General features: G+C 36.4%; 1 protein-coding gene across 3 annotated transcripts in view; it reads right to left on the bottom strand.

The window, feature by feature from the left end:
- The window catches only part of LOC115441436 (adenylate cyclase type 6), a 270,780-nt gene that overhangs the window by 24,198 nt on the left and 221,174 nt on the right, over nucleotides 1–25,408 (bottom strand). For all 3 annotated transcript variants that reach the window (XM_030166222.2, XM_030166221.2, XM_030166223.2), the window contains exon 12: nucleotides 4,473–4,594. In XM_030166222.2, coding sequence (XP_030022082.1) covers nucleotides 4,473–4,594 — 122 coding nt within the window. The remainder of the gene's footprint in view (nucleotides 1–4,472; nucleotides 4,595–25,408) is intronic.

The following is a 25,408-nucleotide window of genomic DNA, read 5'->3' as shown; positions in this document are numbered from 1 at the left end:
ACGTTTTATATTTACAGTATACAAAAGGCAAATTTTCAAAATAAATAACGTTGAATATGATTCTCGAAATTGTGGCCATGCATTCGGTCATGCATCTTCTAAGTAAAAATGTATTAATAGATATTGTTTCTGATATGGTGCAGTCCTGTTTTATCCAGCACAGTGTACGACGGTATGTGAGCATAGATTTGAAATTTGCGATCACAATAAATGTAATCGTATCCATCGCCTGCCGTTTAGTCTGCCGACTTCAATTTATTATCGAAGCGACTGTAGAGTGTGTGTGCGAGCTTTAGCTGCGAATGTCACGGTTCACGGCTGCGGATTACATCGAACACGCATTTGTTACGATGCTACAGTGGCGAAGGGTGAACTTTTAGAAAAGCGAACTCGATAAAATATAATATAGGTATTAATATGAATAAATGCGATCTGCAATCGTTATAACGATACTTAGATTTTACAAAAATACGAAAGCGAAGCCGACAGGAATTAGGTTTTATGAACTCTTCGCCACTAGGATGTTATGATGTTACGATGCTACGAACCGTTCGTCTACGAGCGGCTACGCGGCTACGCGTGTCTACATATTATACATGAAGTGCAAATACTGTGATTTTGACACCCGCCTTTGGATATTCTCAAGAAGAAACGAGCGCTGCGCATACTATTTATTGCTTTAAAAATTATATTTTCGAATAGTGGTTGTTTGAGCCGTTCGTTATGGGCATCATTTGCGAATTGCATTTTTATCTAGCCAATTGCGTTTAGTGATATTAAAAACGCGTGAGAATATATTTTATGAGGTAGTGGTGGGTAGTTCTGTGCGGCGGCGCGCCCGATTGTTTACGGCCGGGATAGAGTGGCTCCGGTAGGATTTGCTCGGCGCGTTGTTTTCCAATTCCCGCCTCCGCTCGCTGCTCCCGTCCGTGACTTACAGCGGTTTTACGACTATTTATATTGTGCGGGCGAACATAAAACAAGTGGTAACAGAGACTTCAGGTATTCTAGATGATGTTAAAAATATATTTTGTGTGGTAGAAACAAATATGAGGAACTACGATATAAAATATCAATAATTATAATGTTATTCTTCTAATGGTGTATCAAGGTTGAGTAATAAAAAAAAATCTATTCGCAAATACAAACGATACTGAAAAAGCTCTGTTGGCTTTTTATCATATGAAATAAGTTCCAACACATAGCGAAAAGTTCGATTGTCTAATGTCAGCGAATTAAAATAACAAAAGCTGGAAAACTAATTACATAAGTACCGGTGTTCCGCTCGTTGGGCTTCCAACGTGACTTGTCGAATACTAAGTATTGTTTATTTCGACAACACTGCAGGGGCTACAAAACGGTTCCGTCATAGAATGCTGGCCCTTTGTCAACAAATAATGAAGGATTACTAAAAGCGATTTGTTAATTATGCCGCGCTGAACACTTAGTAATGCCGGATGCCAATTATTATGAGAGAGAAGATGTTTCCTTGAGAATGTGGCATGAAATTATATTACGTTTAAATTGATTAAACAACTTCGTTATAGTCGTGCAGTATTAGGTCAAGATCAACGAACCAATGTCACTGCACATGTATTAAATTATCGCAGTTTCACGCATCCATTAGCAGCGAAATTCTGTCGCTGTTAATAAGTTGCCACTGTTATTTCATAATTGCGACACGATCTCATCTCGTGGTACTCTTCGGAGTCTGCCATCCGTTGAATCGACTGTTCATCTTGTTAAGTTTCATAAAAAATCTTCGCGTTGTATGTTCAAACAAGTGAAACTGTTCGAATCCCGTAGCTCGAAGCATGTGTGCTATGTATTGTGTAGAATCCCCCCGCCCCCGCCCCATGCATGTGCCGCAGTGACAATACAATTATACAGCGCGATCTCCATTTACATCACATGCGCTCGCTCACATTCTAAACTGTTAAATGCCGCTCTGTTTGTGATGGAAAATCGTGATCGCTTAGAGCGTACTGCAAGCACTGAGGGCGTTGGCAAACTATGATCGCGCTGCAGCCAGTATGTTAACGGGAGACATCGGCGCGACTGGAGTAATGCCACTTCTTTACAAGTTTGCATTAGATAATATCTTCTCTCTTCTAAATATCCACGACTCCTCACGTCTCGTTGTTCTTTAATCGCAGTGCTGGTCTGTTACCATTAATAAGTTGGTGTAGTGTCGGTGATTAACTCGAGTCAGGTTCACAGTTACTTTATTAGTGATTGACGTTCGGGCTATGATGCTTGAGTCGCAGCTCGAGAATAGATATAAACGTTTTTATAATTGTTCGCGTACACATCAGATGGTTTCGGTTCGCTCGTCTAAGTAAATAAGCCATTTCCCTTGACAGTTCTCCGCCTCCGAAGACACCGCGCGTCAGGCGCCCGCGCCCGCCGCCGGGTCGCGCCGTTTGCTTTTCATTATCACATTATAGTCATTAATGAGGATCCTTCAGCGGATACCCCGAGCGATTTAATCAATTGTCATTTGGGGTTTATTATTAACTGCTGGAGCTATTACTGGAACAGTAAACAGACGCTCGTGGCGAGATGAAAGCTGTGAAACATCCCGCGCGATGTTGGAATATGTTAGACACAGCATGAGAATGGCTTTGGGTTTTATGATTATATTTCAGTAGTTCGTAGCGCGCAACGCTTGAGGCTTTCTACTACCTGTGCACAAAAATGATACAAATTCTGTTCCGTCCAAAGTATGTATACCATACATACCTATTAATATAGTTTGTTGTCAATTATGGGATTTTAAAAGAATTAAGTGATGAAACGAAATGATCACTTGAATTTCTTCCTTGTTCGTTTGATTTGCTTCTTCAAACAAATAGTAAAATTGTATGTGTTCTAGTTTAAAAATAATTTTACCAAATGTAATTAGTCAGAATTACGATTTACAGAGTTTTAACAATATGTTGATTTTAATTTGATTACCTCGGTGGCGTGGTAGTATTACGGTACGATTGCAGTGCTCAGTGAGTGCATTTGTTGCACCTCTGCCTACCCTTTCGGAGATATAAGGCGAGAGTGTGTGTATGTGATTGAAAATATTAGGTATAATATTTAAAGAACCAGGCAAAGCTTGGTAATCTGAAAGAAATCTGGCAAGCCAGAAGCGAAATTTCAAATGCTAATTTACAGTTCAAGTCACCGTGAAGGAAATGATAATATGGTTACGTGAATTTGTTGTTCTGAATTTGGGATTCAATATTGTGGAAATAATAAATATCGATTTTACGTTACACGTTTTATCAACTTAATTGTGAATAATATATACGAAAATAGATTTACCTACGTTACATAGTACTGTACTTAATTAGAGGCGACAGTGAGCGATTGCATCAATGATCACAGATTTACAATACAGCAGCGGGCAGTCGGTGCGGGGACGGCGCGGGGGTGATGCGGGGGCGACGCGGGGGTGACGCAGACGTCGAAAACATTTATGTTCTTTCACGGCTAACGAAAATTCCGTGCTAAATGTTTTTTCGAACAACGTCCAGTAAGATTGATGAATATGCATCACCGGAGCTATGGGTGCGGTGCGAAGAGATACGGGGGCGCGGCAGACTGTTTACTTTCATATGAGTTTTGAATGCAGTGAATATTCATAGTGGTTCGGATTTTTGAACGTTCCAATGGTTACCGAACGTGCCGACGTTATCGTCCGCGGTAATCGAATAACACAAACAAACTCGTGCCACGTGCCATGTTGTGTGCCCTGTATATGCGCACACTAAAACTGTTAACTTACGGATCCCCGAACTTCTGTCGGTAGAGAGCGAATCTATTGTCAGAATATCATTTTCGTATATTTTAAAATAATTGTGTCAAATGTTTGAAATAATTCGGGTCACACGTATTGCCTTGCCGTGGTATTAAAATAATACATTTATGAAGGTGAATAGAGATGTAACCTGTGTAATATGTTTCGCGAAGCTTCTTTCCATCTTTTTCTTTCTTTCATTAAAATTAATTTAACGCAAAACAAGCCAGATCTCTGTGAAATAAATTCAATTATGTGTTGCTCAACGAGCCGCATATTATGTGCCCCACATAATGAGATGTGCCGATCTACCTGGAAGCAGAATATAATTATTTAATAAGGAACATTTTATTAACGGCCGTCTTTTGAGATTATCTCCCCCTATTTGCCGAGCGCAGTACTGGCAGCGCGAGTAGACCGATGTAGCAAATCACGAGTTCACGTGTCACGGTCGGCTATAGCAAAATTTGATAATTTTTTTTATTGATATTTAATATCAAAATTTTCTGTATATTTTTTTAATAAGTCCATATTTTCCTTGTTGAACTTTTAGCTATATTAAAGTTTTGTATAATATATGTATTATGTAGTTTACTCAATTTCATTGCAGCACTATTTAAATGATGTGTGATTTGGCTTGAGTATGATGTGTGAAGTTATAGCAAGCGGTGTGTGGACTGACCTCACGTTCTCGTAGCGCTGTATGTAGATCTTGTGGAACTGCTCGTGGCGCGGCTGGCTCGCGATGTCGGCCTTCATCTCCATGGCGACGTGGCGCGGCAGCACCGACAGCAGCAGCCGCTCCTGCAACACGCCGCGCCATCTCACAACACTGCATTATGCTCTATTAACATCTAGGTATTCATATTGTTATGTACAGTCACCCGCAACCATCTCAACAAACTTAAATATTCAAATCGCTCATACAGTTTTGTGTTCTTGTCTACATTTATTTCTTCACAAAATAAAATAAAAAGGAATTTATTTATTTCACACAGACAAAAAAAAATGTTTTAATTAATTTCACATGTATAAACAATTTGAAGTTTAAACGTGGCTTAGTTTTTTTGCAGTTAACTGTACGTGTTTGTTATGGTATTTTATATGTAGCAAAGAAAAGGCAAAATAGGTCGCGTTGTTTCATAAGCAATACTCTCCGTCCCCAATATTACATAATGGAATGAAATGAACGGGGTGAACAGTGGGTACACTAGTGGAGTCCCTGACTACCCCTTCCGGAATAATGTACGTTTATTTTAGTTTGTGAAATATAAGTACCTAAGAACCTCGGGAAGCCTTAACCGCGCACGCTCACTTTAGTAAAGAAGGTTTGTGTTGAGAAGTGGGACAGAATATGAAACATGTTCTTTTCCCAAGGTAAGTAAGGACGGTACATTTTTATTATTGCTGAAACAATTTTAGAATCTATAAAAATATAAGTATTTTCTTATTTCTTGTTAGTACTTTGATATCGTTCACATATTTAGACAATATAAAAACAAAATTGTAATATTGTGAGAACAAGTAAGAAACAGAGGCGCGCGCGAGGCGAACGTCACCATGCGGAGAGCGCGAACTCTCAACTTATGATTGCGGATCCAGTACCGAGTTCCGACCACGTCCTTATCTCCCCAACCCCGCCCAGAGCCAGCCGATATTTAAAAAAAAAACGTCGGCCACGTCTTACCGTCACGATAAAATATCTCTCAGGGCGCTTCTAACGTTTATTATTACTACTACTTTGCTAATGAACAAATATAAATGTTGCTGCGTTAATTTGTTGCGAGCGCGGCGGTAACACGTGTCGTGCGACGGCAGCGTGGCGCGCGTCAGGTGTCACGCCGAGAGCGTCACCAGCCGCGGCGGTTGCCACCGCCACCAGCGCTCACTGCTGTCACCGCAATCAATTGTATTGTTGAAACCGTACCTAATAATTACTACGCGTTCATTACAAAATTCTGCTTCTTGCATTTAATTTCATTACGAATGTGTCGCCATGTTCCATCCTCACGAGGCTCACGCGACATGCTCGCACGGCAATCAAGTCGCCTTAGATTCAACACAAATAGTTCATTACACTACACACAGCCTCGTGTCGGACACGCAGCGCAATGTATACACGCGGTCATCTAATAGTATTCCGCTCATCCACGGCCGTATGAAACGTAATTTTCATCCTCGGTACAATTAGGCTGCGGAACACGTATTATACAGCCGCGATAACTCGATATGTGTCTCATGATTTGAATGTGGAATGTCACTAGCGAAATATCTCTCTTATTTTCATAACTCATGATAGTGATTGCGGCGCTGATCCATATGTTTTTAACATTTCGATGGCTCCTACGTATATAATCGTATGTTTGTTTTGCACTTTTTTCAGGACAGAGCTTTAAAGGTGTTTTCTTGCACCGTATCGTTAATTATAACCCTTTTGTTTTGAAATTTAATCTATGCGTAGATGATCTAGGGAGGCACAATATAGAGTAGGAATAAAATATTAATTATTTGTAGTTTTTTAAATATTGCAGTTACGATTATTTCTGTCGGATATGCGTATGGTAAAAAAATAGTAAGTGATACTTACGATTTTTTACGCCTGCTTAATTTTTTATAGAAATATCGTATATTAAAGTTACGGTAGTATACAGTGATCTTATTAAAGTAATATTGAGACGTAACACATACATGCCGTAATTAACTGCGTACACAGTAAACTTACTTTATTAGTGTATGTGATGATTAGGTGATCAAAAATATATTTATATTATAATATTATATTAAATAAGCCGGATTTTAAATATAATAGTTTAAGAGTTAAAATAGGTTTAAATAAAAACAGTAAATTTTACCTTAAGTTATATTTATTATAAAGTATTTAGGTGGGTACTATTCTTATAGAGTAATAAATAGCCAAAGATAATTATGAAATTAACACACAATTTCTCGTTTTTTTCTGGGTATACAAGTTGAAATGTATGTAACAAATGTAAAGGTAATTTTTTTTTTACCTACGTACATGAAACATGGAACTAAATGTTATCTTAAATAAACAAAGTGACCCTTTGATTACCCTTAATTTTCCAGAATCATAATGACATCTAGGTATAAAAGTTTAATTTATATACTAGATATTTATTATGTATAGATTGGCAGTATTATAATTGAACATCACAATTTACGTAATAATCTTTTTATTAATTAGGTTTTCACAGTCGTTACAAGAAAGATTTAGTAGGTAGCTTTCATGAGGAACATTAACTCGTAAAAGTAGTAATAATGGCTATCTAAAATCATTTAAAAGCTTATTTAATATCATATAAAAACATAACATAATAAACTCTGTTTGCCAGTAAGTTATGAGTACTCTGCGTGCTCTTTATCGTTTGTAAAACTTTCTCCCTACCAAAACTAAGGCAACGCCTGTGCAATCCCTTATCTTTTTTATAATAGACTACGGTGATGCGTGCTATTTTAATCTGACTGCAGACCAATTCAATGAACTTGACTGCCTCCTGAATAACTGCATTCGATTCATTTTGAATCTCCGTAAATACGACCATGTGTCTTCCTACCGTCAACGCCGTTGTTTGCGGGCACTCACTATACTTTCTCTATACTTTCACATCCCAAGTCTCCTTCTTAATTACCATCTCAATTCCAGTACCTAAGTAGTACTCACAATAAAAACCTTCGCTCCTCAAACAATCTTCTAGTTAAGTGTCCCTCTCACAGTTTCGACTTTACTCACCTCTTCCTTTGCAAATCAATCCATTCTTCTCCGGACTTGCACTCTCACTCGATATTAGGAGGACCACGAATCGTTTTGCATCCAAAGCTAAGGTTCTACTGCTGTTGCTTAACATATGTATGTCCGTGTAGTTATACTTTTATTTATAACATTTTTTAACAATTAACATTTATTTTATTATTTTTAACAATTTTTATTTATCCCATATTATATATTTTTTTACACTTATCTTTATTGCCTTCATGACTCCATCACACAAATGTTAACTGGTAGAGAATGCCCTTTACACATTTTACGTATATAAAGTGTAAAATAAAAATGAAATAATAATTACATAGATCATTTTAAGTGTCAAGGATTAGTATCACATGATTAACTGTACTTAAGATAATCTTAAAATCAAGAATAAAAGAGATCTCGTAACCGTCATAAGGAACAATCGGTATCTTCTAGAAGATAATGATGTCTTATTTTGAATCCTTCTCATAAGTCTCTCTCTCTCGATATCGAGAGGATGAAGGTTCTAATGAAAGGCCTTTGTAAAAACTGTGGTGAATTTTTGAAATGACACCACTAGTACAAAGACTAATCAAATAATTTTTTTCGCTTAATGTATGGCCAATGAATTGTAGTAAATTGGATTTACAGAAACGTTGTTTTGTTGTCGACGCCGGGTATTCATTTTCGTCACAATTTTCATACGGTCTAAGGTGGTTTGGGCATTTGAAGAGGATGGATGATAAGAGACTGACAAAGACGGTCTATAAGGCGAATGTGGATGGAAGAGCTGATAGGGGTCGACCGCACCGTACCTTTGAATGTCAGATATCTGACATTCTTAGTATAGGTCAGGTCAAAAGTACCTGGAACCGGTGGGAATGCATGAAAAGATTGATGAAGGTGGAGAAAGCGAGAGAAGTATATCAGCATCTTTCAAAATGGCAATCCATAGTCTCTCTCTACCCCTATGGGTAGAATTATGTTATGAACAATTGTCATATACTTCTGTTCATCAGTCATATTTATGTAGAATGATATTAAGGCTAGTAGTTTTAATTCTTTAATCTTAGACCACTGAACAGTATTACACTGCAAAATTTTTCACCAATTTTTATCTTGTAGCGTCAACTTAAATCAAGAAAATTTACATGATTCATCTCATTTACTTTGTATGGAGAAAAATCAATCACCATACAAAATCCATCAATAATAAAATAATAATAATAATGCCGAATTTTTAAATAACCTCATAGATAATATCAAAAGTAGTTAAAGTCGTTAATGTTGGTGATATACTTTCAAAATCTTTGCCCAAGAGTTCAGAAAGGGCTGAAATTTCAATAAGGTCGGCCCTGGCTGGTAACGGAGAGACTGAAACATTAAAAAACTGACATAAGACAGCATTATTTTTGCTGAGTTCCATGTATACTGTTGTATTGATAGTTACGATAAGAGATAGAGCGACGTAAATTATATTAAGTTATAAATACGATTGTAAACACTTTTGTGCGAACTAAGTAAAATATTGCATGTATTAGATACGATAAATAACTTTTGATAATGATCGATGTAAAAAAATGTATGTGTTACATGCGATATAATTTTAAAAACAAAAACAACGTACATAATCGTATGTGCTACTAACAATATTCTTAGTTGATTTGATTAATAAGCATTACTAAAAATTGTATTTTATAATAAACTGCGTAAATATTACAAATATAATTCAAAAAGACTTACCCAATAGCCTATTTTCAGTGTAATTTTTTGAAATGCAATGATCCTCTTCATTTTTATTTACAACGTTACAAACATTGTTGTCATTTTAAACCAATCCACAAGCAAATAACACAGAGTTTTTGTGTTCGTGAATATTTCTTGATAGGTACAAATATGTAATTACATATTTCTAGTAGAACCAATCAATAATGCTCACATCAAGTTAAACTAATATTTTAGGTTCGAATATGCGTATGCTCAACGTATCGACCGGTAAGTGATACATACGACGCGCGGCGCTTGACCCTTCTCCTCCGTAAAATGTGGCCAAAGTAAATACGATCAGTTACGTCGCATGCAAAAACAACATACGATAGAAAACGGAAATCTAAAATACTTAATTTTCAATATTTTACTTTCAAATTTACACAGTTCATGGAACTCATCTAGTTCATTTAGAAAATACAAAAAAGTGAAAACAGCAAAATTGTGGGATACGATTATATACGTAGGAGCCATCGATTTATTATCAAATTATTCGCACTATAAATTATGATTGTTTCGTCCCAAAGCTAGCAACAAGTAAATTTTTCATGTTAGAACTTTAAGTTAGAAATAAATGTTTGCGGCCACATAGATACGACGCCACGTGAATTTTCAGTTCTCTGCCTATGGCAAAACAAAAAAACACACATCGTGTGTCGTCTAATGATTACGGAGCCGAAACCCGAGCCACTCGGTAGAACGAGTGCGCGATAAAAACTGTAACGAGCGCCGCGACTACCGCCACACATTACCCTGTAACAATACTTTTGGGTCACGACATAAACTCCTTATGTTTGCGCTTTTTATATGCTCTTTGGTTTTATTTTGCACATAATTGGTTATTTTGCTCACAGACGCAGTATAACGGACAGAGAATTCCGACACAGCGAAATCTTACTAGGTAGACTATTATGGAACTAATCTAATGCATGCAAGTAACCAGTGTACCCAACAACATTTGGGTACTATATCTATAATAAATACATGCATGTTGTTATAAAAACACGCATGCTTTACGCTAAAAATAATTTAAATCAGTTCTGGCGCCATCTCACTGTCGCACACAAACATAATTTGCTGTTTCAAAGTGTTTACATTAAAGGCAACCCTATCACTAGCGAGGCACGATTGTTTGTTTTCGATGGCTTTTTGGAAAGTTTATAAGCTAATTTAATATTATTTGTTTGCACGCGAGCGCCGTTCCTCGGCGGCGCGGGACGCGTGGCGGTGGGGGAGGGGAGGGGAGCGGCAGATTAGCGCGATATCAGACAGGATGAAGTTAAATCGGCTCCCGACACCGGCAGCGTCGCAACTCGACTTAAACTCCTGCAAGTTTCGTTGTACATTAAATTGAGTTGTAGTGTGAGGCGGCGCGGTAACACAACATTATCGGCGCCCGGTAACAAATTAATGCGCCTTTATTCACGGGAGTACTTGGCGCCGAGTTTCGGCGAACAATTGTAATTAATCAACGAGACCGAGACATATTACTACAAGCTGGAGTATCATCACACGCTGAAATTAATCAGTACCTTTACTAATAGTTAATTTGGCAATTATTTTTTTCAATGCCAAAAACACAAGTTCATTAGGTTAATGTGATGAATTTATTTGGTACCTTGCAAATTTTTAGCATGGCTACGACGGCGGAAAAGAGCTCGGTTGTATAAAAAAAATATTAACTGATTATAAACAAGTTGATGTTACACAATGTACAAGCCTAAGCCACTCGTAGCGGATGTAGCCACGGACTATAGTACAAGCTGCGGTCCCAGGCACGCCGACGCGCCGCCGGAAGAATACCTCAACTACAACAGTTTGTTATCGACGCTAACACCGCTCTACTGTCAGTTGTCTGTTATCTCTAGTGTTAAGGTAAAAGTGTCTTACATCAATACACACATATTATCCTTTTGTGGTTGTTCCAATTTGTAGGCATTAAAGTATTCCCATAGCTAGCGTTAGTTTTCTAACATTAATTGTAGTATAATATTTAATTAACAGGTCACGATAGATAGTTATCGTTAAATTTGTCATTTCTAAGATTTGGGATTTTGCCCATTTTTAGATAAGTGTTTTTATCTTTATATTATAGCAATTCTCAGGGAAATTGAGACATGTCATATAGAATATTTTGGTGACGTGTCATAACCCCAACAACTTCGCGTTGTATTGGGTTGCGGCCAGAAGTACCGTACGATATTGTTGCAGCACATTGCGCATGCGGCAAGGTTCGAAAAGGTTCTAAACACGTGCATTTGTAAATTGCATGCACAAAGACTAAGAGCGTCAGAGCAGGTGCATTTGCATCACACATGGTATATGCGGCGATGACGACAGACTACATCCTGATTCTTCTAAAGAAATCACATTACTTAGGATCAATCGCGTCATTCACGTGTTGGAGTGACGTCAATGACTCCATGTCTCTAGACCGTCAATGCAGCGTATTGTTTGATCTATCACTTGAACATTGTTATATAAATTTGTTACATAGCAATTTCAATTATAGATAACTGCAAATTAAAGTATATTATGTAATGCATGCCGAGCCGACACGTGGGGCGTATTTGCCTGACAGTAACCGCGACGAGTTTCGCTCTCAGTTTCATCTCAGACTAGCTTTTGCCCGCGGCTACGCTCGCGTGATATATTTATTTCGTTGGTTAGTTTTTGAGCTCCACGCGTTCAGACAGGACATTTTTTAGAACTTTTAAAAAGGATCAATTCCGTCATACATATTTATTCTATAACTTTGACCGTTTGATCTGCGCACGCAACGGAAGCCCTTAAGAGGAATAAATTTCCCCCGTTATTGCAACATTTGTTATTACTGCTTTGCTTCTAATGGACATGGCGTGAGGATATATAGCCTATAGCCTTCCACGAACAAAGGGGCTATTCAACACTAAAATATTTTTTATGTTGTAACCAGTAGTTACTGAGATCAGCGCGTTTAAACAAATAAACTCTTCAGCTTTATATAACAGTATAGATAGTAAATTGCATACAAATAATAGCGTATCAAATATCCGATTACATTCCCAGCATAGGTATTAGGAATTAACGTCCGCTAGTTTGGCCTAACCCGCTTGATTAATTAATGACGAGCTAACAGGGCTAACAATTAGTGGCGATACAATATCGGGACAAGTTGATGGGATGGGGTGTTGGTCAGGAGGGAGCGGGGAGGAGGTTGCAAGTCACTTGCATTGTCCGCCATTGTCTGGGATGTAGGTAACGCATCTGCATTGTGTGTTTGGGATCTGGGTGGGTCCGTATGACGCGACTGACTAGAACTGCCGGATGCCTTTGTGTCGAGAATAAATTGACAGAATCGTATTGTTTTCATCGATGAACAATATGCTGCAATACGTATCAGAGATTTGAGAAGCGATGTTGCAGCTTCATTAGCAATTGTTTGCTTTATTATTGTTAGTTTTTATGAAGAGGATTGTAGTTAAGAATTGGAAGAGTTTAAACACTTTGAAAATATATTTAAGAACATGTTATGAATATTTTCAGAGATGCCAAAAGTGTAACAAAATATAATATTCGCTGTTAGAGTGGGATGTTGCCTTATGCCCATTGGAATCAGTCATGTTAGTGTCAGCAAACGCGTTTTCATGAGAAAGGCCCAAAATTTTCCTTTCCAATATGTTATATGGCTATGCCGCTGAAGTTTATGAACAGATTTTAATATTATTTGCCTGTGATTAAATGCCGCCTGTTATAAAAGTAAGCAGAATAAGTAATTCGTCAAGTCAGTGAACATCGCCATCGCGCGACCATTTAATACAAGTTTTCAATAAACTTCCAATGGTGACACTTTAATGGTAGCAAACTGAGTGTTCACGAACTCTCATTTAAAGTCCGTTGTCAAAGCTTAGATTAAATTGTGCAAAGTTTATTCCGTCCAGTTTAATCATTAGTCGAGTTGTAGAGACCGGTAATGAGAATCGAATCTGCTACACCGCGCGCCCGATGATCATTATCATTATGTGTCAGCATGAGCGATCGGACCTCAGTAAATCACTATAAAATATAATTAGTAGGCTTATAAAATAGACTTAAACGCATTTTTCATTACGGTTTTAGTGTCACGTGATAAATTGCGATAATTTATGCATGGAATAACCATAATGTTATGTTAATTATAAGTTTAAAAGCTATTCATTAATAAACTCATTATCGAGACAAATTGTTTTGCGGTTAATAGTACCTACGATTTAAATAATGTTATATTATATTCGAACTTCTGATATTTTCCACTGGCCTAATGAAATAACTATTTGATGTTAGTTATTATCATTGTAATAACTAACATAAATTATATTTTCCACCAATTATTTTGTACTAATGGTCGCCTGTGGTCGATAATCGATGCTCGTGTTCCTTATATTGTCACACATATAAATTATGCTGAAAGTCGCACTTCTACGTGCGCATTTTTGCTAAAAAGGCGTTCAAAGATCTTCCGGTAACAAAAGTCATAGAGCGAAATCATTACATTTATCTATTGTTAATGTAAACTACAACAGTAGCAAACAGTGAGGAAGCATACAATTATAATAATGACTCAGAAACTTCGGTACGGTCAAGCGATCTTAAAACCATAGAGCAAACGACACAGAAAGCATCTACGATGGTTCACAACAAAGAAAACTGGTTAATATTGAATTAAGTATGCCATATAGTTAGACGCAGCGATGACAGGTGGAATAAAGCGCTGACTGAGTGGTGGCCAAGACTAGGCAAGCGTAGCGTGGGCCGTCCAGCGGCAAGATGGGTGGACGATATTGTAGAATCGCGGGTCAACCTGGACGCGATTGGCTCGGGACCGAAAAATATGAGAGAGACTGTACCCAGCAGTGGGACTCTACAGGTTTTGGATGATGATGATATATATGCTGACATAAAAACTTCACGATAAACACCGTCCATGGTCCCCTCAAGTTATTTGGAGTAGATATTCCGGATATAGTGACGATTGAGCGTTGTTCGCATCGGTGAAGAATGAAGATGTCGGATATATATTTTCCGTGTCGGTAGTCGTTTGAATCCGGTGTATGAGGTTTGAGTGTAAACGTGTGCGTGTGTGAGTGAGCTGACCTGCTGTTGGTTCTCGCGCTGGGTGACGAGGCTAGCCTCGAAGCAGTCACGCGTCTCGAGGAACGCACAAATATTTTTCGACAACATATCGAAAGAAATTCAGATAAACCCCTTTGTCGCATTACCTTTATCCATTTCTCGTGCAATGGCGGCGGGTTCGGAAATTATCGGATGTGTTTTATTATAATTATTTTGTCCTATTCGAAGGTAACTGAAGCGTGTGGAATTACACAATTCCATCGTATTTAACTGCGGCTTTTGAATGGGGGTTACGTTCGTGAAATAAATTTGCGCAAAGTCGTGAAAAAAACGGATTTGGATGTTTGATTCACAGACCACGTCTTGGAATTTTTCTTTAAGAGTTACATTTTATCTCGGTAATTTTACAATGGGACTTTTGCCTTGGAAACTGTTCTGAAAACAGGAAACAATCGAGCATCGCCTACTAAATTATATAAAGTCAGCGTGACCTGGAAACGACAACACCACCGCCTTCCTTCAAGAATATCAGAAAAAATTACAAGCTAATTGCCTTTATATGGGAACTCGTCATGATTGTTTTTGTTTAGCGTTGGAAAGTAATAATAATAAGTATTATAATCAATAATTTATTTATTTTCATATACGGCCAATGCAAAAACAGAGAAACACAAAAATACATCTTATAACTAATTCATAAAGCAAAATCAAATACATCAGCTGTCCCTCAAGCTAAGACAAAGCTTGTATCTTAAAAGACAAATACATGGTATGGTTGAAAAATAAATTTCAAAGGCACAAAGGCATTAAAAATATAGTTTGAAATACACTTCATTCCGTGGATATGTTTCAGTTTTAACGCCAATAAAACATTTGCAAGCGCGGTTCCTTTTGTAAGTGGTCGCATAGAAAGGAAAATTCAACAAAAGTGATATTAAATCTTGCTAGACCATCCCTCGGGTGCCTCTCACACTGTTACGTAACGTATTTTGTATAATAATAATAAATTCAAAGTATGTAAAAATATTGAGATGTTAATATAAGCGCAGAAACCCCTGAACAGGTTAGAATGAAATTTGACTTGCAAATAGATAATTTTGTTGATTACTAATATATTAAAGCTATTTTTTTACAGAAAGTACCTGCTCAGCAGCATGCAGCAATTTTATTATAGAAAAATTTCTTTGCACATTCGAAGCCATGAGCAACATACAATAATAATAAATTAAGTGTAAGTAAAGTGCGAAAATCTATATCATTTATGTATCTTCTTCTAATATATAATATACTAGCTTTTGCTCGCGGCTCCGCCCGCGTTGTAAAGTTTTTCAGGCTAAAGTTCTCCGTTATAAAAATAGTAGTTTCCCGGGAGCCTATGTTCTTCCCAGGGTCTCAAACTGTCTCCATACCAAATTTCATCTTAATACGTTAGGTAGTTTTTGAGTTTAACACGTTAAGGCAGACAGATGCAGCGGGGACTTTGTTATATTATTTAGAACTTTTAAGTGAAACAATCCGTCATACATCATTGTTGCATAACTTTAACCGTTTACGCAGCGCAGGCAACGGAAGCTCTCAAAACTCATAGTTTTCCCCGTTTTGCAACATGTTTCATTACTGCTCCGCTCCTATTGGTCATAGCATGATGATATATAGCCTATAGCACTCCAGGAACAAAGGGCTATCAACACAAAAGATTTTTTCAGTTCAAACCGGTAGTTCCTGAGATTAGCCATTACTGCTCCGCTCCTATTGGGTATAGCGTGATGATATATAGCCTATAGCACTCCACGAACAAGGGCTATTCAACGCAAAAATTTTCAGTTTGGACCGGTAGTTCCTGAGATTAGCGTGATGATATATAGCCTATAGCACTCCACGAACAAAGGGCTATCCAACGCAAAAAGAATTTTTCAGTTTGGACCGGTAGTTCCTGAGATTAGCCATTACTGCCCCGCTCCTATTGGGTATAGCGTGATGATATATAGCCTATAGCACTCCACGAACAAAGGGCTATCAACGTAAAAAATTTTTCGGTTTGGACCGGTAGTTCCTGAGATCAGCGCGTTCAAACAAACAAACAAACAAACAAACTCTTCAGCTTTATATAATAGTATAGATAAAATCAACAGAACAAAAACTAAGGCCCGTATTTACAAACAATACTCAGCTAAGTACGAAGCAAGTGATAATAAGTCTCAGTGTTTTCGGCATGACTGCTTTCGCAGTATGTAAGCAAGGAGTGTGGCTACTATTGAGCTACAACTTTACTTCAATTGGCTCTAAGCTAAACAAAGCCAAAGAATACCATGAAATTGGCGAAGCTATGCATTCTGTTACTGTGAGTCTTCGTACTATTGTTTGTGAATACAGTTAGTCTTTCATAGCTATATTAATTTAATATCTGCCACAAAGGTCAGGTCAGATCAAGTCAGATCATAGTAATCATTATAATTAGTTGGGCTATACGATGTGAAGCTACATTACGGTGTGAGCGTCAGTCTAGTATAAGAGTTCAATATATCACCCATATAAGTTCCGGAATAGACTTTATAAGCTTCTGTTACATTTGTTCACGTTTCAGAACGCTGCTCTGTGTGCGCGTTTGTTATCTTAAAATACTAAATTCTTTTGATTCATCTGCAATTTGCTACATTCAATGGAAAACGATAATTGTAATAAGTCAACTGAATTTTAATTCTTTTTAAAATTTTTAAGCATCATCAATTGCAAACCCGAGTAATCAATGATGATGTAAGGGTAGTAAATTACTAACCTGATTTTGTTTTTATTCGTAGACTACCATAATAATTTCATATCGTTTCTCTATGTAAACAAAAATCTATCGATAGAGACCACTTTTTACTATTTCTGCTGCTTCATTATAATTAATAAACATAAAAGTTCATGCTTCATTTACTAAACTATTTGGCAAAGCGATGAGCGCATGTATGAGAAGAACCACGAAGTTTTAATTAAATAAGGATTTAATAGTGTAGTTTTATTATTAGAGAGTAAAACTAAAACATTTACAATTCAGACATGAAACACGTGATTTTCGACGCCAATTTTCCACAGCATTAATTAAATTCGATGCCTTATTCTGAGAACCAATAACGATCGATATAGCTAAAATATTGTTTACACGTTTATGATAAACACTAATTTGATCCGGAAATTATTTTATGGAATCCCAAAATACACTACACAAATAAAAAAAAAATATTATAAATTATATAGTTCAAATATTTCATATTGTATTCAGTTAAATATAATAGAAAATAACTTCATTTTAAATGTAGTCAAGTAATAATTTATGTTAAGGATAATTTTGATTTATTTATTTAAAACTTTTTTGTACACCAAAATTTATATACAGACGGTGGAAAAGAATACATTGGTGGTACAAATGGCGGTCTTATCGCTCGAGGCGATCTCTACCAGACAACCATTGGATGGAGATGATAAATATATTCGAAAGGGCAGTTTAGGGCGTACGAAAAAAGATAAAAAAAATAATGATAATAATAGTAATATGAAAAATTTGATACGATAATATATAGAATATACTACATAAATATACATATGTGCTAACACAAATAATTTATAGACAACATATACATATGTACATACATACATTTTACATGATTTAAACTGCGATAGTCTAGTTGGTTGTGGAATGGACTTGCGAGACGAATGTCCGCGGGTTCCAATGGTTCTAAGGCCCTTATCATATGTATATTACCAGTCTTCGTATCAACCAATGACAGATTCTGCCCTATTTTAGGGTTCCGTACCTCAAAAAAAAAACCATTACAGGTTCACTTGTTGACTGTCCGTCTATCTGTTGACTCCTTTACACAGGAACGCGTTGAGCTCTCGATTTGAAGTTATATCAAATACTCAGATTCCGGACTACGGTCTCCTTCAGCTGTGAAAAAATCAAACTTATAAGTTGTGAACGTGATGAAAATATATGATCGTTATGTCGCATTTTTTTCGATTTTAAAAGGGAATTAACACCTATAGGGTACTTCTCGTTGACCTAAAATTATGAATTGGGCAAGAAGCACTGTCTTACATCGCATGTAAAGGACAAATAACTTAAAGCGAATTTACTATTACAAACTTATTAATTGCGGTAGGTGCAATAACAGTGTCTAGAGATTGAACGGCAAAGTTATGTTTGTGAAGTTTGAATTTACATATATAATTTACCTACTTGTACGGAACGTTCGATACAGAGTCCAATTGTTTTTTTTTTTGTAGACCAGTATATTTATTGGACACTAGTGGCGAAACGTCCATACAACTTGATTCCTACCGGCTTCCCTTTTAGGTTTATTTACGTTTGTCTTCATTTTTATTTTCTTTTAAATTGGTCGTGATATGTTAACTAGGGTATTTTTTGCCTCGGGTTACCTTTTGAAAAATTTCACCCTTCGCCACTGTTAGACGCTTCAATTTATTAACCATAAAAGTTGGAAACATCCAGAATACAGCCGCAGGTCCCCAGGAGCGGCGATATAAATATTACCAAGTTTCTTGTTAGTTGTTTTGTTGCGAATAATTTAATCTTAATTGCAATTTATTAAACCGCGTTCAGGTGAAAATTGGTAAAGTTACACCGGGAGCAGATATGTTTTCCAATAATTGCTTTTGATTGTATGAAACCTCAAATGTCGGGTTTAGGGTTTTAGGGTGAATTTTATATGTACACTTTAAGTGAATGTTTTTATAGAATATCTTTATCATTAAAGCTGGCTTGCATAACGACTTAGTAAACATGTTTAGCGCTAAACACATTTAAAAGATCATGCTATCACTGTCATTTGTTTGGAGCTCAGGAAGACAGCACATGATTAAAATATATTTAGTGAAGATTATGCAAGCTAGGCTAAGAGTTGACCTTTATATTTTTTTATATATGATGAGCAGGCATAACTTGATGGTTGGTAATAATTATCTTCACCCTTTTTACACTGCCAAAGCTAATGTGGGTACTCTCTAGAAAACTAGCAATCTCACTTATAAAAATTTCGCAAAGCTATACTTAGTTAAAACACAAATTTACTCGATCAGCTGTAAGTCAAAATCCGGCATATTGCTTCTTAATAAGGTTTAAACTAGGAAACCGGTGACGATTTTTGACAGCTATTTAAGCAATTCTTAACCACCTCGTAACGCTAAAACAAGTTTATAAGTAAGACTGTAGATGTTTAACATGGCTAGGAATTAATACTGTTGTGCGGCAAACTATTTCCAAATTCGGATAAAACAATATCTTAAAGAAAAACAACCCCAATTTCAAAATCAAGGTCAGGTCGTCTGTTAGCAAAATGCGACGTGGCACATAAAAATGCCCCTTTGACATAAGCCGATGAGGCCCGATATAGATTTCAATTTGTTCCTCTGTGTTATTACGAAAAAAATACTGAAGGACTACGACTCTATTTTTGGGGTTCCTTGAGTGTTTTAAAACAATCTTAAAGCAAGAATTATAAATATAATGTAAGATGTACCGATGAGTGGAATGGCTTGCTCGAAGGTTCTCTGATCCAAATTAAGGAACACGTGGTTGAAGTACTCTGTAGAAATATCTGTCCACATCAAGAAGTACTAAACCTGACATGAAGCTTGCTATTGCTATTGAGAAACTGGGAAGCCCTAACATGTTCGCTCCTTTCCTGTACCTTATTTTCAGGTACCGTAGGTAAAATTTGCAATGGAATTTATAGATTGGCCGTATTGTGCAGAAATGACTGTACCCAAAACTAGAGACAACTACGAACACGAATTATTTTCAATCATTTGGTATCAGCACATTAATGATTACTAGTTTGTAGGTTTCTTCACATCACAGTTCAAATAGAAACTATTTTGTTATATGGGCACAAAAGTGACCACATTGCTCCTTCGTCATGACGAACTCATAGTAATATCAGTCCTGTATTATATACTTGCCCACTGCTGAGCACGGGCCTCCTCTGCTACTGAGAGGGATTAGGCCTTAGTCCACCACGCTGGCCTAGTGCGGATTGATAGACTTCACACACCTGCGAAATTCCTATAGAGAACTTCTCAGATGTGCAGGTTTCCTCACGATATTTTCCTTCACCGTTAAAGCGAACGATAAATTCACAAAGAATACACACATGATTTTAGAAAAGTCAGAGGTGTGTGCCCTTGGGATTTGAACCTGCGGTCATTCGTCTTGGCAGTCCGTTCCGCACCCAACTAGACTATCGCCGCTTTGACGAACTCATATGTTTAGGTTATTTAGGAACCGAGAGCTTCTAGTCCCAGATCCTTAGGATAAAAGACTCCCTTACTTCGCGGGCACTTTTATTATTGATAGATATCGATACGATATTGAACCTATTTCATTTAGAAATGGCGGTAATTTAGTGTATATTGTAGTGAATATTGTATTTCGTAATGTTATTCGTATTGATGGATAATTTAATTTATTACCATTGTCGTAATTAATTTGATTATGGTAATGTACATAAGTTTAAATATACAGTTTATATTGAATATCCGCTTCGTAAATAACTATGTTATTTTATATTTACTGTCCGTTATTTGTGTTTACGGTTTACATCATTGAGTACATTTGCTGGTAGAATATGTACCTATATTTTATATCCTCCCCGATAGCGACCATATTCGCCCGCCACCATATACACAAGGTAATAAAACGCGCCATAGTAGCCCACGTAAGTGTGTCGCGTTCCGGGATCAGCCTGTGTATATCCGGATCCAGCAGGTCGGCATAATTGTGTCAACTGCTGAAGGGCAATCATCTCTGATCAGTCGACATTCTATTGGACGCAACTCCACCTCTCAGGTGCAGTGCAAAAATAACTTAACTATTTATACTTTGTAAATTTGGTAATTTTCGCGAGCTCCTCAGTTTCTTGTCCGCTGCGATTTATATTAATTGAATGATCTACTTTTCATTTCTAAGTGTGAGCCGCCACAAGATATTTAACAACCTTTCTTGATAATAAAAAAATCTTACTACAACGCTATGTTTAAAAAAAAAATTGATTTAATATAATACGCCTACAGAACCACTATACCTGCACCGCCATACTCTATACAAACATACTCGTGTCACGGGCGGGGCATTGGAATGTAGCCGATGACCCGCCGTCTTGATTCGACGACATGTGACGTGAGCGGAATGCTAAGAGCAAAGGCACGGGCTGTGGTGTCAGCGGGTTATGTCTTCTCTTCTTTCTTCTGCCTTTATCCTATTGTAAAGTAGAAAGGTATACTGATACTAGAAAAATATAGTTTTCTAGGAATGGTTTAGGATCGATTAATTTTTAATGGACTACCTGTCTGATTTCTAATCGTACTGAGGATAACACCGTTTTATAACAATGAAATGAACATGAAACTATGAACTTTTTAACAGACAGCCAGCTTTCCTATCAGTCCGAGCTGGCTTCTTTGTTTACTTTATAGTATTTTCATTTATTTTATATACAATATAAAATGTATTTAGTTATATAAATGAATTTATTTAAGTAATAATTAAATATTCTTATGTACCTTGACTTATCTTAAGCGCAACTATGTTTACCTACGTGATGAATAAAGCATTTTATTTTATTTTTAAAACATTTGGTTTTATTATGTCCATCAAATGATGTGATATAGAAACAATGTATCTCATCCTACTTTCCTTTCAAACGAATAGATATCTTAAACTGACTAAGAAATGGCGACTTACGTAAGCTTTTCACCTAACTATACCTCGCCTAGTCATATTTCCCGCAAAAACAAAATATATTTCAAAATTTAACGACTACTTTCTTTGCATTAAGAAAATCCCATTTTCAATAAAATATGCTCCAGAGTAATGGAACCGAGCCAAGTAAAACAATAAGGACTTTATTACATTTTTACATCTTAAGCTACGCTGACCGCTCGCAGCGTGGCCCTAACTTTACAGTAGAATTAGGAGGCTCTGATATAAAAGGAAATAAGACGTAATGGTCAATTTATTGTTTCATTGAAACCAAATTAACCTTATGAAAGCGTTTGCTTGTCGGGATAGATTGAAGACAGCGTGATTACAAGGCTTTAAGGTTGAAAATCGTGTGTCTTAGAATAATTATAGTATAGTGTCAGAGATTTGTAACTCAAAGCGTTGTTTCTATCGATTATAGACGTGATGTTTACTATCATGTGAACGGCACGACAGTGCTTTTGCACGGCAATGAGACCCCACTGCACCTGATAGTACGTGGAGTGGGGTCCAATTAAAGTATTGACTGATGAGAAATGATTACCCCTCGATAGTCGACACAGTTATGCCGGCCTGTTGGGACCGGATATACACAGGCTGATCCCGGAACGTGACACACTTACGTGGCCCCAGTATGGCGGATTTTAATACCTTGTATACAGAGGTCGCTATCGAGGCGGATATAAAACATATCCTACCAACAGCAAAGTCTGTCCAAGAGCGTTCTCAAGACAAAAATGCTCTAAAACATTTAAAGATAATTATATAGTTTCATAATATTCAAATAATTTTCTGAATCAGATCAATACTTCAATTAACAGCAATTGCCGCGTTTAGTCAAATAAAATTAAACCATTTTAATATGGTTATTAGGCGCAGTTTAGCGTAAATATTTTCATGTTTACGCTAAAGTTATCCTTAGTTAAGTTTATATATAGAAATCAAGACATAACATTTTCATATTAATTTTCACGTATTATCTAAAGACGCCGTTCTTGCGCTACAAAGAGAATCGTTGTTTTGACTTTCAGACGACCAATCCTTGTCTACACATAATTCCTAATAAATATTCAATGTACATACACTTAAAGTTTATATTCATATGTCTTTGGAATATTACCGTTAACCCCAATTGAAGAAGTTTAAATAATACATTTTATTGCGGCTTCCATCGGTCCCTGCTTGTAATAATTTATAAAGGGCCTAAATATTGGCTCTTTGATATAGAGTTCAATTTGTATATTATTAATGTCAAAATAGACGTAACATCTATACATATTATAAAACAAAGTCCCTTTCTGTCTGTATGTTATCGATTTTCTCAAAATCTACTCAACGGATTTTTATGAAATTTGGTATAGTTTAAGATCTTGGGAAGGTTAGTCGCTTTCTATCCTGGGAAAATATATAGCGGAACTTTTATCCCGGAAGACTCCTTCACACAGATAGAGCCGCGAGCAAAAGCTAGTTGTTTATATAATGTATGAATATTAGCATTTTACTAATATGGTAACAATGTAAGTGTGACAGCCTGGTAGCGTAATTATATCGCGTGCGCGGTTAAACCACCGCTCTAAGTATCCTCGGTTCGAATACCAAGTGCGGCAAAATGATATTCGGTTTTCTATATATTATCGGCCTGACGTTGTGCCCCTGTTTGACTGCCATACTTACAATAATAATATTTACTTATAATAAAATTGTACCACGCCGATGTCTATACTCTATAGATACTTAAGAAAAACTAATACATGGGATCTTTATTAGAGCAACAGAAGCCAAAACAACATTGTTTGAATTTTTGTCTGCCTGACTGTATGTTTGTACACATATTACGCAAAAACGAATGCATGGATTTAATGCGAAAGTTTTTTCACTGATATATTGCTAAAGTCTAACACAAATTATAAGCTAAAGTTTATCCCAGAAAACTATTTACTGCAGGCAGAACAGTGTGCAAAAGCCAATAAAATTATATATTTAAGTAGAAATGCCATTATAATTCAATAACAGAGTCCACCTCTTATCGATCAATAACCGTATCGCAACATATAGCGTATTATGGAATTCTATCATCCGAACTCAAATCCTTTTCACAAAGGGACGTTATTAATCCGCGTTATTTTCGTCATGCCGTAACGTCGCGGGCTGACAATTCGTTTTGAACTGGTAAAGATTTTTTTTTATATATATTAGTTTCCTGATCGTTGGATAATGGATTGAAATAGTTTATTTTAGAATCCCGTAAAAATGTTATACATTATTTAGATTCCGTCAATATTAACTCTACCAGTTCGGAAAGCAGCTCTCACCACCAGAGAAGAACGGTCAAGAAACTCTGATGTTTCTCTTTTCAAAATCAGTTTAAGGTAAAGACTAATACATGATAAGGAAAGGAAAAAATACAATTGGTTTTATTGTTATTTAGAGTAGTTCATTTATATGCTCTTGAAATAAGGAATAAACTAATTAAAAATTTTTATATGAGTGCACAATCCTCTCAGGAATCATATTTTTTTATTTAATAATCCGTATTTTTAATATAGAAAATATTTTATGATTTTTATATAACTTAAAAAAATTAATGCAATCATAATTTAAAATTACTGGTGATTTTTGCTCTAAGCTCAAATGCCTGTATGCAAAGATCTATGCGTGGATACATTTGAGCAATTTTGATTACCATCCATGTGGGAATGAAACGCTAGTGTGATGCATGGAATGAAATGTAAAGTGCGTGAGCGAGACGAAGAGAGAAGCGTTGGACAGACAAGATTTGGAAACGACGGACTAAAGACGTCAGATAGAAAAAATATTAAAAATGCAATTAACATGGCATTTTAATGACTACTCATTGATTAACACTTAAATCGTTTTAGGTTACGCATTTTTATTACTTACCTATTGAACCCACATGAAAATGAGAAATATGTTTGATTACAAAACGTAAAGTTTTATGTTGAAAAAAATCCCACATCCATAAGTTTAACTGTTATAAAGATATTTTGTTAACTAAAAACAATTCAAGTCAAACTAAATGAAAACATTCGATATCAACAATTCGGGTAATGATGATTTACCTGGGAATAGATCTCTTACGAATCAGTAGTGGTATATGATTTCTATAAAACCTAGAAACAAACGTTCATATTACAAACCATTTTATACAAAATTTAACAGACTTGTACAACTTGTAATAAGTCACGAAATAAATTCGCCGTGACAACCCCGAACAAAAATAGTAAGCAAA

The sequence above is a fragment of the Manduca sexta genome, chromosome 27, assembly GCF_014839805.1.
Source record: "Manduca sexta isolate Smith_Timp_Sample1 chromosome 27, JHU_Msex_v1.0, whole genome shotgun sequence".
In the NCBI taxonomy this organism is placed as follows: Eukaryota; Metazoa; Arthropoda; class Insecta; order Lepidoptera; family Sphingidae; genus Manduca; species Manduca sexta.
This window is presented reverse-complemented; position numbering and strand designations above follow the sequence as displayed.